The 15,115-nt window shown below is 50.4% G+C and overlaps 1 protein-coding gene across 2 annotated transcripts in view; it reads right to left on the bottom strand.

Moving 5' to 3' along the window:
- Positions 1 to 2,115: 2,115 nt before the first annotated feature.
- The window catches only part of LUC7L (LUC7 like), a 32,430-nt gene continuing 19,430 nt past the window's right edge, over positions 2,116 to 15,115 (bottom strand). For both annotated transcript variants that reach the window (XM_070362730.1, XM_070362729.1), the window contains 6 exons: positions 14,200 to 14,343; positions 10,706 to 10,882; positions 8,334 to 8,422; positions 3,611 to 3,640; positions 3,083 to 3,250; positions 2,116 to 2,459 (listed from right to left, as the gene is read on the bottom strand). In XM_070362730.1, the coding sequence (XP_070218831.1) occupies positions 2,318 to 2,459; positions 3,083 to 3,250; positions 3,611 to 3,640; positions 8,334 to 8,422; positions 10,706 to 10,882; positions 14,200 to 14,343 (750 nt within the window). In that variant the 3' untranslated portion in view covers positions 2,116 to 2,317. The remainder of the gene's footprint in view (positions 2,460 to 3,082; positions 3,251 to 3,610; positions 3,641 to 8,333; positions 8,423 to 10,705; positions 10,883 to 14,199; positions 14,344 to 15,115) is intronic.

The raw sequence follows: 15,115 nt of genomic DNA, 5'->3' as shown, positions 1-15,115 counted from the left end.
TGCCCCCAGCTACAGGCCCCCCGCCTGCCCCATGGACAGACTGGGGCCTCCGTGCCACACCCCTCACCCCCTCTCCTGAGCGGAAGATTGGGGCTGGGGGAGTCCCTGAGAACTTGGGGACTGAAGGGGCCAAGGGCACCACACAGCCCTGGGTCTGACCACAGGCCCCTGGAGATCTGCACCTATGGGCTCGGCCAACCCCTCTCTCACCGAGGACTGCCGTCACCGCCCGCTCCCGGCATCCCTGCTAAGCCAGCGCTTCCCCACAGCAGCACTCTAACAAGGACGAGAGGATGCAGGTGAGCGGTGCCCTCCTCCCAGCACCCTCCCGGTGCCACCCCTGGAGCCGCGCTCACCCAGGCTGGGCTGTGGCCTCCAGAGCAGCCCGCTGTACACCTGCGCCCAGTGGAGTGGAGCCAGCTGAGGAGCCGAGGCTCAGGGGCTGGGGGGATCCAGGCAGCCCCTGCAGTCAGGCCAGGGCACGCCAGGGGCAGGCAGGTGCCTCTGGACTGATGAGCAAGCACCCAGCTGTGGGGGGAGCAGAAGCCTCCCCCCAGGCATCTTTGACCCCAGCCCATCTGCTTTCTCACTGGGACCTCCAGGCTCCTATAAGGTCAGGGACGCCATCTGCCCGCTGCCTCTTCAAAACCAGCCTCCAGGGATGGCAGCAGACAGAGTGCCACACAACCGTGTGTCAGAAATGCAAGTATGTGTGCCCTGTCACCACAACACAAACAGAACAGACCCCCAAACACCCCCTTGGGAGGTTAAGAATGGAGACCTGAGGAGCTGGGCAGTTTTTGCCCTGGCTGCCCACTCAGTCCAGAACCCTCCGTCACGAGCCGGGTTGCAGGGTGGAGTCAGGAAACCACCAGCACAGCCTGGGCTTCTCTGCCTGCCCCCGCCCACGCCCACCTCTGCCCTCCTAGGGCTTTCCGCCCTGCTTTCCCAGGGCTTTTATCTACTTCCCACAAAGATGGCACGTCCCCTGCTCCCCCGCAGGTACCTACCTGGCCTCTCAGTGGCCACTCTGGCCCAGCCTGGCTGCAGGCCAGGGCAACACCCCTGGGCGGAGGAACATCGCTGATGCCAGACCTCTTTTCCGTGGACACAGGTGGCTGGGGGAGACCCTGCCAGAGGGCAGCAGAGCAGCCCACTACCCACATCCCTCCAGAGGGAAACAAACCACAGTGAGGAGCCTAGAAGAGGACCACCGACCACGCCCTGGGGCTGGCAGCCACACGACCCAGACCCAGTGTCCATGTGCTCTGCACAGGGGTGTGGGTGTGTGTTTCACAACGTGGCCATCAGAAGCTACCTCCAAAAATAAAACCACACACTCCCCTGATGAACTTTCCTGGTAGCTCAGACGGTAAAGAATCTGCCTGCCAATGCATGAGACCTAAGAGACACAGGTTCGATCCCTGGGTCGGAAAGATCCCCTGGAGAAGGGAATGGTAATCCATTTCAGTAGTCTTGCCTGGAGAATCCCATGGACAGAGGAGCCTGGCCGCTACAGTCCATAGGGTTACAAAGAGTCAGACACGACTGAGCACGCCACAGTCACCCTCCCCCTGAAAAGTGAAAAAATGAAAGAGCTCCCAGTTGTACCTTCAAAACAGCTCACTTTAGTCTCGAGATACAAGCAGAAGAGCTGAGGGAGACTGGATAATACCACCAGCCTGCCGAGGGCGAGCAGAACCACAGCTGACCCCAAAGTCAACATGCCTTCCTCTGAGGACCTTGTGGCCATCATGTCGACCTTTCCGTGGGTCTTTCTTTGCTCTGACTAACTCCAAGAGGGGGAACTGCAGCTTATCTGAGCTCCAGTGCTGGGCGGAGGCTGCTGACCACAAACCAGACAAGCAGTCCTCCAAAGAAATGGGGGAAGAGAACAAGCTTGGACCTCAGAAAGACACATGGGGCTGGGAGAGCAGACGGCTGAGTGCCTCTGGCTCCGTCAGCGCGTAGAACGCCAAAAGGCAGAGGGGAGCCCGAGGATGAGCCACATTTCTGGGCTACGTGCAGGTGACCTGGGCGTGCCCCCCACCCTGTGGAAGGCTCGGCAAGTCCAGCGCAGCTAGGTCAGCAGAGAACGCACCGCGGCCGCCAGGAGGCAGTCTGTCAGGTTGTTTATTCCCGCTCGACACAACCCAGAACACAGGAGCAACTCTGTACACCTCTAGAAACTCACAGCTAGCTCCGAAACAATAGAAATGTTAAACTACAAAAGATGAGCTGTATTCAGCAAATAGAAAGGGTAACGTGAGGCCGTGTCAGACGTGGATCGGACTATTTACAGTGCCTGGGCGTGGGCTCAGATCTCGCCGGCCTCCTTCTCCTCCGACCTCCGCGATGCGGCCTTCCCGTTGGCACTCTCAAGCCTCCAGTCGGTGGCCCCCCGCTCACTCCGCCCGCGCTCCCAGGACTCCTCCCTTGAAGTCCGCTCTCGGGAGAACCTGGGAAAAGGGAACCAGAGGCTCATCGAGGGCTGGCCCTCCCTCCTGGGTGCTCCCCAGGCACTGACACCGTGGACTGTCCGTGCGAGGAAAGGGAAGACCCACACAGCTGGGAGGGCCCAGTAGGCACCGCACAGGGAGGGCCGGGCAGCCAACACAGAGTGGCATTTCCAAAGGGTTCTAGTAACAGGAACAGCTTTCACTAAAATGTAAACAGTGCAAAGGAAAACATAGCACGAGTTGATCCATTATGTAAAAACACAATGGAGAAAAAGTATTACCAAAGCGAATGGTGGGTGTCTCCAAACATGATCATTAGTGGTGTGTGTGTTTTTTTTAAATCACCACAACCGAGGTGAGCAGCCTACTAGGGCTGTGTGTACCAAAGTGGCGGTGCATGTGTAGCCCAAGCATGGCCACGCCTACACGTGACACCTCTGCAGCTCTCAACTGTCCAGCCATGAAGCCACCTGCTGCCCCCAGCAGGTGGACTCCCAGAGCCCTGGGCCCCATCAGGACCCTCAAGGCCTCAATGCTCAGTCCCTGGGTGACACACCCCAGGCCCTGGCGCACTGAGCAGGGCTCAACTCCTGCTGCAGATACTAAAGGAGCAGAGTAGTTACTTGTATTTCGAGCTCCGGTCCCTGGATGCCCGTCGATGGCCACGGCTGTGGCTCCGGGAGCGGCTTCGGTGGCGCCGGTGTCTGTCTCGAGACCGGGAGCGGGATGACTTCCGCCGCTCTCTGGAAGTTGACCTCGATCGCCTGCGACGTCGGTCCCGGGAGCGCGACCTGCAACAGAGGCTGTGCTGACACCTTACTGCTGTCTCTGCTCTCTCCTCCCAGACTTGTAACCTGGGTTCACAACCCTCCCCTCAACGGCACCCTGGTCATGAATAACTGGCCAGACCCTCCCCACCGATGCTTCCGGAAACATGCCAGGAACGTTCTGATCATCCCTCTCACTGACAGTGGACACCCACCCCATGCTGCACGGAGCCCCAATCAGGGCTCTCCTTCTAACCCACGCTCTGTGCCCTTCGCGACCAACCCTGACCCCAGACAACAAATGCCAAGTTACAAAGGCGAAGTATCAAGGAAAAGCACGTGAAAAAGGACGTCTTACTGAGAATGTACCAATGGAAAACCTACCTCCTGCGATCTCTTGTTCTTGATCCAGACCTAAAATGGAAAAAAAGATGAGCAATTTCCTAAAAACAGCCCAATTCCTTACAGCTGAGGGGAGGTGCCCCACGTCCACATGATGACGAGGGTCAACTTCCCACAGGACCTGCTATGAGGCCCGCCCCGGGCCCCCCACCTGTTGGAGGGAGAAGGAAGAGATCAGCACCCAGGGGTCCACGCTGCACTGAGCTGAACCAGTGGTTCTGCAAACTTCACAGTGGACACCAACCCAGCTACACAGATAGTCACGGTGCAGGGCTGGGCAGGACACCCAAGCTCCAAACACAGGCTCACTTTCCCAGGAAACAGTACACAATCAGCAATGTAAGAAATGCACTCGAGGGACCTTCCCTGGTGGTCCAGTGGTTGAGAATCCACCCTGCGACGCAGAGGACATGAGTTCAATCCCTGGTCAGGGAACTAAGATCCCATACGCCATGGGGAAACTAAGACCGTGTGCCACAACTACTGAGTCTACGCGCTCTGGAGCCCGTGGCCCTACAGAAAGATTCCACATGGTAAGAGGAAGACCCTCAGTTCAATTCAGTTCAGTCGCTCAGTCGTGTCTGACTCTTTGTGACCCCATGAACCGCAGCACGCCAGGTCTCCCCGTCCATCACCAACTCCCGGAGTCCACCCAAACCCATGTCCATTGAGTCGGTGATGCCATCCAGCCATCTCATCCTCTGTCGTCCCCTTCTCCTCCTGCCCTCAATCTTTCCCAGCATCAGGGACTTTTAAAATGAGTCAGCTCTTTGCATCAGGTGGCCAAAGTATCAGGAGTTTCAGCTTCAACATCAGTTCTTCCAATGAACACTCAGGACTGATCTCCTTTAGGATGGACTGGTTGGATCTCCTTGCAGTCCAAGGGACTCTCAAGAGTCTTCTCCAACACCACAGTTCAAAAGCATCAATTCTTCGGCGCATAGCTTTCTCCACAGTCCAACTCTCACATCCATACACGACCACTGGAAAAACCATAGCCTTGACTAGACGGACCTCTGTTAGCAAAGTAATGTCTCTGCTTTTCAATATACTGTCATATATATAGGTGGACATATATATAGATTGGTTATAACTTTCCTTCCAAGGAGTAAGCGTCTTTTAATTTCATGGCTGCAATTACCATCTGCAGTGATTCTGGAGCCCAAAAAAATTAAGTCAGCCACTGTTTCCCCATCTATTTGCCATGAAGTGATGGGACCAGATGCCATGACCCTAGTTTTCTGAATGTTGAGCTTTAAGCCAACTTTTTCACTCTCCTCTTTCACTTTCATCAAGAGGCTCTTTAGTTCTTCACTTTCTGCCGTAAGGGTGGTGTCATCTGCATATCTGAGGTTATTGATATTTCTCCTGGCAATCTTGATTCCAGATTGTGCTTCCTCCAGCCCAGCATTTCTCATAATGTACTCTGCATATAAGTTAAATAAGCAGGGTGACAATATACAGCCATGACGTACTCCTTTTCCTATTTGGAACCAGTCTGTTGTTCGCTACGTGCCTCAATTAAGATCCGATGCAGCCAAATTAATATTAAAAAAAAAAAGAAATACACTTGACAACAAGAGTGAACTTCTCACATCCTGTTCTAAGCAGCAATTTTCAACCTGTGAAGGAGGAAGTGACAAAAGATGCTGCTCACACACCATGTGGCTGGAGGGTGATTTGATAAAAACTCCAGGAAAGTAATTTCCTTAACACCTACCAGTATTTATATATTAAATTCCTCTCTCCCAGGAATTCTAAGGAACTTTATATATACTCAAATACATTCAAGGATGATCGTGCTCGCACTCTTTCAAAAAAAGTTTTATAATGTCACCAAAAATTAAAATTAAAAAGCAAAGTTAACAAAGGTCAACAAGTGGGACTACATCAGACTAAAAAGCTTCTGCACAATAAAGGTAACCATCCGCGAAATGAAAAAGCAACTGAATGGGAGAAAGTATCTACAAATCAAGAAACTGCCAAGAGGCATTTATCCAAAATATGAAAAGAACTCACACAACTCTAAATGGAAGGGGGAAAAAAAAAGATTAAAAAATGGGCAGAGGACCTGAACAAACATTTTGCCAAAGAAGACATACAAAGGCCAACAGGCACATGAAAAATTGCTCCACAACTTTATCCATCAAGGAAACACAAAACAAACCATGATGGGCTGTCAGTACACATCTGTCAGAGTGCTATCACCAAATGACAAGAAACACAGGTGCTGGTGAGGATGTGGAGAAAAGCCAAGTACTGGGGGTGGGAATGTAAACTGGTGCAGCCATCATGAAAAACAGGATAGAGGCATCTCAAAAATTAAAATGGAACAAAAATTAAAATTACAATATGATCCAGCAATTCCAATTCTGGATATCCACTTGATGGAAATTAAATCACTATTTTGATCAGATCAGATCAGATCAGTCGCTCAGTCGTGTCCGACTCTTTGCGACCCCATGAATCGCAGCACGCCAGGCCTCCCTGTCCATCACCAACTCCTGGAGTTCACTCAGACTCACAGCCATTGAGTCACTGATGCCATCCAGCCATCTCATCCTCTGTCATCCCCTTCTCCTCCTGCCCTCAATCCCTCCCAGCATCAGAGTCTTTTCCAATGAGTCAACTCTTTCGCTTGAGGTGGCCAAAGTACTGGAGTTTCAGCTTTAGCATCATTCCTTCCAAAGAAATCCCAGGGCTGATCTCCTTCAGAATGGACTGGTTGGATCTCCTTGCAGTCCAAGGGACTCTTCAAGAGTATTCTCCAACACCACAGTTCAAAAGCATCAATTCTTTGGCGCTCAGCCTTCTTCACAATCCAACTCTCACATCCATACATGACCACAGGAAAAACCACAGCCTTGACTAGACGGACCTTTGTTGGCAAAGTAATGTCTCTGCTTTTGAATATGCTATCTAGGTTGGTCGTAACTTTTCTTCCAAGGAGCAAGCGTCTTTTAATTTCATGGCTGCAGTCATCATCTGCAGTGATTCTGGAGCCCAGAAAAATAAAGTCTGACACTGTTTCCACATCGGTTTCCCATGAAGTGATGAGACCGGATGCCGTGATCTTCGTTTTCTGAATGTTGAGCTTTAAGCCAACCTTTTCACTCTCCACTTTCACTTTCACCAAGAGGCTTTTTTAGTTCCTCTTCACTTTCTGCCATAAGGGTGGTGTCATCTGCATATCTGAGGTTATTGATACTTCTCCCGGCAATCTTGATTCCAGCTTGTGTTTCTTCCAGTCCAGCGTTTCTCATGATGTACTCTGCGTATAAGTTAAATAAACAGGGTGACAATATACAGCCTTGACGAACTCCTTTTCCTATTTGGAACCAGTCTGTTGTTCCATGTCCAGTTCTAATTGTTGCTTCCTGACCTGCATACAAATTTCTCAAGAGGCAGATCATGTGGTCTGGTATTCCCATCTCTTTCAGAATTTTCCACAGTTTATTGTGATCCACACAGTCAAAGGTTTTGGCATAGTCAGTAAAACAGAAATAGATGTTTTTCTGGAACTCTCTTGCTTTTTCCATGATCCAGCGGATGTTGGCAATTTGATCTCTGTTTCCTCTGCCTTTTCACTTGATGGAAATTAAATCACTATTTTGAAGATGCTTACAACTCCGTGGTCACTGCATTATTTACAATAGCTCAGACACAGGAAAATCTAAGTGTCCGTTGATAGACCGATAAACATGATACAGTTGTATATATACAGTGGCATGTTATTCAGTTAAAAAAAGAAGGAATTCTGCCATTTGCAACAACACAGATGGACCTTGAGAGCACTACGTTAAGTAAAATAAGTCAGAGAGGAAAAGATAAATGCTGTATGAGTTCAGTTATATGTGGAATAGAAGAGAGCCAAACTTACAGATACAGAGAACAGACTGGTGGTGCTAGAGGTAGGAAAACGAGGGTGGGCAAAGGCGGGAGGATGGAGACAGGTGATGACAACGTCGCAGAATGATGCTGTGTGGCCAAGAGCACACCAGCTGCGGGGGCCAAGGACCCGCGCACAGAGCCCACCCCGCGACGGCGGTCACCTGTGTGAAAAGACCCTCGTGTCTGTACTTAATATTTTTATACTGTTCCAGTCTCTTTATAATCAACATGTTACATAATTAAAATAATGAAAAACAAAAGTTAGCAAGTTGTTCACAAAGGAATCCCTCCAGGCGTCTGTGTGCCCAACATAGAGCCTGGCTACTCTGGGCTCCAGACACTGCCCTGAACTCTGACCAGACCCACCACCCCTACCTGGCTGCTCTCAGGCATCCCAGCCCTAACACGGTCAGAACCACCTCCCCTCCCAAAACTCCGCTCCCAGGCTCCCCTCCTCTGTCACCATCAGCGGCCACTCCAGGCCAGCTCCACTCCCGCTCTGCACAGCTCACACCGTCCGCTAGCAGATGCTATCAGCTCTGCCCCCAGAGCACACAGCTCGTCCCTGGCCCCTCCTGGGCCTGGACCCTCCCAGCCACTCACGTTCTCCTTGCTCCCACCCAACGAGCCTCAGCCCTTGGCCCACGCGAGCCCGTCCCTGGTGGATCCCGCCATAGGGCTTGCGCTGGGCAGGAATCTTTTTGCTCCTTTTCATGGCCACCAGGTACCTGGCAGACCTCAAGTGTCACAGGCAACAGCAAGACTGCCAAGTACATGGGGTGTCCTTGGGATGGGGGGCTGTCCTCAGGCTCACCTTCTGCTCAGCCGCTCCTCCCGCTCTCTCTCCTCTCGCCTCCTCAGCCGATCCTGATTTCTCTTCTCCTGCTTCTCAGCCACAGTTTTCTAAATAAAACGGAAAACTGGGAAGATGAGAGAGGCACATACACACTAGGGTGTGAACAGTGCTGAACAAAGAACGTTTACATGACCTCAGTACTGGCGATTTAAGAACCTTAGGGAAATTCAGGGAACAGGAACACAATTCTTTTTATTAACAAAACCTCTTAACAGAAAATACATGGAATAAAAACTGTTTTATAAATTCAGTGACAAACTACTAACAGGTGCTGTACTTCTAAGTCACAAAAAGTTTATCATATGACTTCAAATCAATCAAGAAAGTTAAGGTTTTTACCCAAAGAAGACTCCACAAACTTTATGTGAAGGAGAACATGTGTATTTGATCAAGCACATCTTGCTTAGGGGAGCCAAGCTACCCAGCCTTGTTGCCGCCTGTCCTGGGGATGGGTTGTAGTGGACATGGAGGGAGGGAGGAGCACAGGAGATGGCCTGGAGACCCTGCCACTGGAGCACCCCAAAACCCACTTGGAGCCTTTCACACCATCTCATGCTGCTGAGAAGGCCTCCTCACCTCCCCCTGGGGAGGGGAAGGTATCCAGAGCCACAAGACAATGTCCAAGAGGGAGTGCAGCATGACCTAAAATATCAGCGCTGACAAAAGCCAGGCCCCCAGGAAGAAAGGGCACGGCTGGGGGTGCGTGTGTGTGTCTGCGTGTGACCTCAAAGCATCTGGGCCCAGGCTCTCCTATGCAGCTCCTCTAGCTCTGCCCTCTGACGTCATACATCCAACACTGGGAGCAGGACACAAGGACGCTGTCCCAACACCTCGGTCTCCACACACACCCTGTCCAAGAACCGGGCTGGGGCTAGCATCAGCTCCTCCCCAAACCCTCCCCACTCCCTGTAACATTAGGTCCCCCCACAGGCAAGTCCTCACTCTTCTCCGCCTCCCTCCACTGCATCCATCTAGGTCCAGAACCTGCAGGTGTGCACACCGCCGGGACCACTGAGTGAAGCCCTCTCTGAACTGGGCACAGAGCTCCTACTCTCCTCATAGTTAAGAGGTGCACTTCCAAGCAACCTTTTCTGCTGATAGTGTAATAGCTATTTATTGAAATCTGCAACTTGGCTGTATTGTTCTATCAACTATATACTGCTCATAACCACAATGACAAAATACGACTTTTAGATAAGTGAATACTTAAGTTCTGAAGATTTCAGCAAAAGAAGTTTCAATGTATGCTGATGTAAAAAAAAAAAAAAAAAAGACTTTCAGGTATAAGAAACATTAGGGCAAAATTCTGGGGTGTTATGGAATGGAATGACAATTTAAAGGAAACTAGGAATATAAGGAGTAGATTTTTTATGAAGATGGTAGCTGTCACCAAATTGTTATTTATACTATATTAGCTACATGGAATATATGCTTATACTTTATACCATAAACTTATAAAAAAATTTCCAACTTAAAACCATGTGACAGAAAGTATCACTTTTCAGAATTCCCCTGGAAGCACAGGAGATGCTCAAGACCAGTGGTGAGCCTGCCAACCGGCTCCCTCTCCAGTCTGAGCGCACACCACCTCCAGGGACCCTTCCTGGGCATAAGGGCGCCCGCCACCCACTGCCCATTCCTGGGGCCACACGTGGCCTGAGGCCTTGACTGTCAAGGTGACCTACAGTTAGGGGTCACATGTCTGTCCTTCCAGATTTTGGGCTTCTGGAGGAAAGGCCTGCATATTTCCCAGCATCCTAGTACACAGCCAGGGAGGTTTCATCAGTCTGAAAACAATTCAGCTTATCCCAAAGTTGCTTAACTTTCCTTCTCAGCATTCCATATGCAGGACGCTGAATGCTGTAATCTAACCCAGGAAAACAAGGAGCCCCGAGGAAGGGACAGAGGCATCCAGCCGTGGGGCAGGGCCACCAGAAAAAGTCCCGTCACCTTCTTATGCTTCTAGCCTGACCACATTCCACAGGTCCGCCTTCGCCCGAAGAGAAAAACCACAGGCTACTGGCTCTCTCTCACCTCCAAAGAGGTGTTTCCAGAGGGGTGCACGAGTTCTCTGTACCTGGGATGAATTCTGCCATTGTTCTCTGTAAACAAGGGGTAGTAGACTAAACAAACATCCCAGGCCCTGCTGGATTCTGAGATCTCAGGGAACACAACAATGACACCCGAGTAGCTCACTGTAAAGCTAAAGTATAAAACCAAGGCCTGATACCTCCACCAACAAAAAAAGAACACAAGGTTTGCTACAAGCAGAGACATGAAGACAATCACGATTTCGCAGGCTTCTTCAGAAACACAGCACATTAACATACCCTTAACTGATCGAGCTTCTCACGGATCTGAATGAATCCCAAGTGTAACTTGCCCCCGAAGTGGTCTGCAAGACGACGGTCATTGTCATGGAGGCCAAGGTAGGCTGAACAGACCTCACAGACACGAAGCTTCTGTTGCTGAAAACTGGAGGCAGGCATGGAATTTCTGTATTCTTCCTGGAGAGCAGGAAAAGAGTGATCCAAGTGAGGTTAACTCAAATGCCACTGTCCACTCAACCCCTAAAGTGGGAAGTACATGAAGGGAGGTGACTTTTATTTTTAGCTGCCCAGCTTGCGGGACTTTAATCCACAGACTAGAGACTGAACCCCACGGCCTGGCAGTGAAGTGCCAAGTACTAACCACTGAACCACCAGGAAATTCCCTAAAGATGATTTCAAAATACATAAACCTGAATCGTTTACAAAGCTTCAGATTCTTGTAATTAAATTATAATTTAATTTCAATAAATTGTAATTAAATTGTAATCCAATTTAAACTGTTTATTTAAGAGATGAGCTAAGAGTCATGATTTCAAAGCAGTGAGGGATATTCAGAACACTGAGACACACAGGAGACTGTGTGCTAAAGGCCAGTGGGGAAAGGGAGTCCCTGCGATGGCGGAGAGCTCTGTGAAGACCAGACTACAGGCTCCTCACAGCGCCCCTAATCACACCAGACATGGTGGAGCTCTGTTAAGATCAGACTGACTACAGCGCCCCTATCACACCAGACAGACGGGCAAAACACAGAGCATCCAGAGTCTGCCCCGGTGCCCAGGAATGCCCAATGCAGCCCTGAAACCTAAAATCTGGAAGGAGAAACACGCCAGACATCTCTTCAAACGAGTAAGTGTGCCTAAGGGAACAGAACAAAGCGCACGCACATACATACACCCCCTACCCCGGCCCAGCAGCCAGTACGGTCTGAGTCTCATCACAGGAAGACACTGTGCCTCAAAGGACAACACACAAATACAAAAGAAAATGACCCAGGACACAGTGATGGCTGCCTGTGCTCAAATTAACACACGCCTTCAAAACCTAGGTTGAGGGGTGCATTTCAGCATTTGTCCTTAAAGGGAAGACAATGTAACAATCTTCCATTAATTCATACATTCAAAACATTCCCTAAAAAATGCAAGCTAAAGACAGACATCATGTCACTCACTAGACTGACGGAGACACAGAACACCGGGCCCTCCCACACCCTGACGCTGGCGCCCGTGCAGCATGGTTACTGTGGGGGCAGCCTGTCCGTAAAGGTGGGGTTACCGGAAACATCCCTCACGTGAGCACATTGCTGGACACACAGAACCGGCCCTGAGATGAGAAACCATCTGTGACCTGGAAAACCACCCATGGACAAACAGCCGTGTGCCCCTAAAATGCAGTCCTGCAGCAGTAAACAAACTGAACCCATCTGCCTGCAGCAGCCTGGAGAGCGCTGCCCGGCGATGCAAGTGGGAGGACCTGCAGCACCAATGCGGACGCCTACACGCCTGCCCAGGAACGCACATGGTTTATGAGCCCAGGTGTGCAATGAACGCACACGAACGCCCCTGGGGACAGAGCGGGAAAGACCGGGAGCTCAGATTTCCATTAGAGTGCGGCTTCTTTCCTAAAGAGTCAAACAGCTTAACAAGAAACACTAAATGTGGTGGGTGAGAGTTATCTGAGATAATATTCTACACCTTTCAGTAGTTTTGAAATTACGAATCCCATCCTCTAATATCCTTCAAAATAAATTCTACGCTGAGTGAAAAAAAAGTCAATCCCTAAGGGTTACAGACTGTGTGAATCCATTATGCAATGTTCTTAAAATGAGCAAATGCTAAGAATGCAGGGCAGACTGGTGGTCAGAGAAGTGGGTGTGCTGTGAGGGCAGCAGGCAGGACCTACGGGTGGTCAGCGGTCACTCTGTAGCTGTTCTGGGATGGGATGCTGTGTTACAGTTTTCTAAGACAGAACCACTGCGGGAATCTGGGTAAAAAGCACACAGTGCCCCTCCCGCTCCACTTCTTAGGATACCAAACAGCCTTGCCTGCCACTAAGGGCAGGGTGGGCACTACCCAGACCAGCACAGCGGAGGCCTCCCTGCTCCAAGCCACCGTCTTGTCTGTTTTAAGTAAGGGGGGAACTCAGGTGATAAGGAAAGGGACAGTGGCCGAAGCAAGGCGCCTGGAGTCCCCGTGTATCTGACTCCTGCTGCCCTTGGGTCTGTCTGCAGACATCCGAGTGGTGAACCCCGCATCTACATTATTTCAAGTCTCGGATCCTCCTCACAGGTTTCTGGTGTCTGCTTTGCTCCTCAAAGCAGGAAGGCTCGGCCTCAGGATTCACTAAAAGGCTACAGAGCTCCTTCCTTCTTGACCCTCTGGCCTTTCTGCTGGGTACTGTCAGCAACCCAGGGAGCCTGACTCCATATACTCAAATTTTCCCTTTAAATACACAGAGGTTTGGATCCTATGTAAGGATTCTGATGCAGGACCTGGGACTCCCCATGCACATGCCACTGACTCATGGGCACTCAGCAGGATTCATGTGTTCAGCTGTCATCACTGAGCTCCACTTCGTCCCAGGTGCCACAAGCAGCCAGGGGACCAGCAACAACCAAAACCAGCCCTGCGCTGGCACGCTGCCCACTCTGCCATCGCATCTCCATCCACCATCTGAACAATCTTCTCTCTGGGTCTCAGCAAATGGCCTTCAGGATCACCCTGCCCTACCTGGACATGCCCTGCACCCCAAGTCACTCTTAAACTGAGACCTCATTTCTTTTGAGCGCCCGTCTTCATCAGAGTGAATCTTAGCCAGTGCTCACATGCATTCTGCCTGGCCCACAGGAGGAGTAAAGGTACACTCCCGGCCCTCTCTCCCTGACTCTAACCTTCCCACATTCTCGAAGTCGATCCAGGCCACCTCCACTCCAGTGGTGAGGATCTGAGAAGCAGAAAACCCAACAGAGGAAACAGTCCAGACAGTCCTGGACTCAGCTTCTGCACCACACAGCAGAGTCCTGGCCTGGCAGCCCGAGGACACCACCTGGGTGCTGCCCATACCCTGCAGGGGTCTCTCTCCTGAGGGCACAGAGTCACTAATAACCCAAGGCCTCTCTTCACAGCAACTGTAAAGCCAGTCAGGCCCCATCACATCAGCTGAACACCTTGCACGCCGGGCCCTTCCTAGAAGCAGACGGACGCAGGTGGGAGGTGCTCACTAACACGGACAAGCTATGCTCAAGATGCACTCTACACACGGGAGTGATGCTCAGAGCTCCAGGTGCCTAGTCTGAGGCCTCAGGGGTCAAGTAAGCAGTGAAGACACAAACCCCAGGGTGGGCTGACTTGAAATTGTACCATCCTGACATTATCACTCTATTTCCAACTCCTCCTCAATATTCAAGAAAATGGAGGCATGGCTCAGTTTTAGCCCAATGGTCAGCTCTCCGAAGTTACCATGTTTTCTTCCCTCTTTAAGACATTTTCCTCACCAACCTCAGCTTCTTTTTTCTTTGCACGGACTTTCTCCACTTCCATGAGAATCTTCTGTGATTCATCCACATTTCCTTCAGCTCCCAGCTGCTCAGCTTTAGCAAGAAGCTTTCCTATTTCTTCATTCAATTCATGTACTTTTTCTGCCTGGAGAGAAAGAGACAGCCAGGTAAGACATCTAAAAACAAAAGACGAGAGCTGGGACGGAGGCTGAAGGGGTGGTGGTGTGTGTAGTTATGACTGATTTGTCCTGTTGTATGGGAGAAACCAACACAACATTGTAAAGCAATTATGCTCCAATTAAATAAAAACAAAAGATTTTTTAATGCAAAGAGTGTTTCTGTTGTTGCATTTCTGCTGTTTCACAGAGAATACACCGACAGCTGGAAACTTCACTGATGATGTGAATTCTAACAGTTACAACACCCATACTGCCACCACTGAGACCGACCGTTAAGTGTCAGACCCTAACCCGTAAGATCTCTGCACTGAATCCCAGCAGAAGCAAGAACACATGCCTGTCACTTCCACAGGCTGTAAGGCCCATCCTGTGGGCCAGCTTCCAGGACGTCACTCCGTATACCTTCCAGTACAGCTCAGCCTCCAGGTGAGGGTAACAAAATGTGTGAGCCTAAACACATACATTACTTACCCTTTAAGCAAAATGACTCATCACTGGGAGTTTCTTTTAGAAATAAACAGCACCACTGGGCTAGTTAAAAACTGTCTATCTCCTAAGAAATCCTTTTATAAAACTGAAAGGAGAAAAAAAAACACTGAAGAAAACTCCACTAGAGAAAGGCAAGGCCTTCTAAACGATGTACATGCTGATTGCACCAGGTCTACCCTTTTCTTCTGTGACACAGACACACCAGAATTTAACCGTTTCCCTGCTAACTTACCCCATTTCCTGTTCTGC

The sequence above is a fragment of the Bos mutus genome, chromosome 25, assembly GCF_027580195.1.
Source record: "Bos mutus isolate GX-2022 chromosome 25, NWIPB_WYAK_1.1, whole genome shotgun sequence".
NCBI lineage: Eukaryota > Metazoa > Chordata > Mammalia > Artiodactyla > Bovidae > Bos > Bos mutus.
Note: the sequence above shows the minus strand (reverse complement) of the source record. Positions and strands in the feature narration are given on the sequence as shown.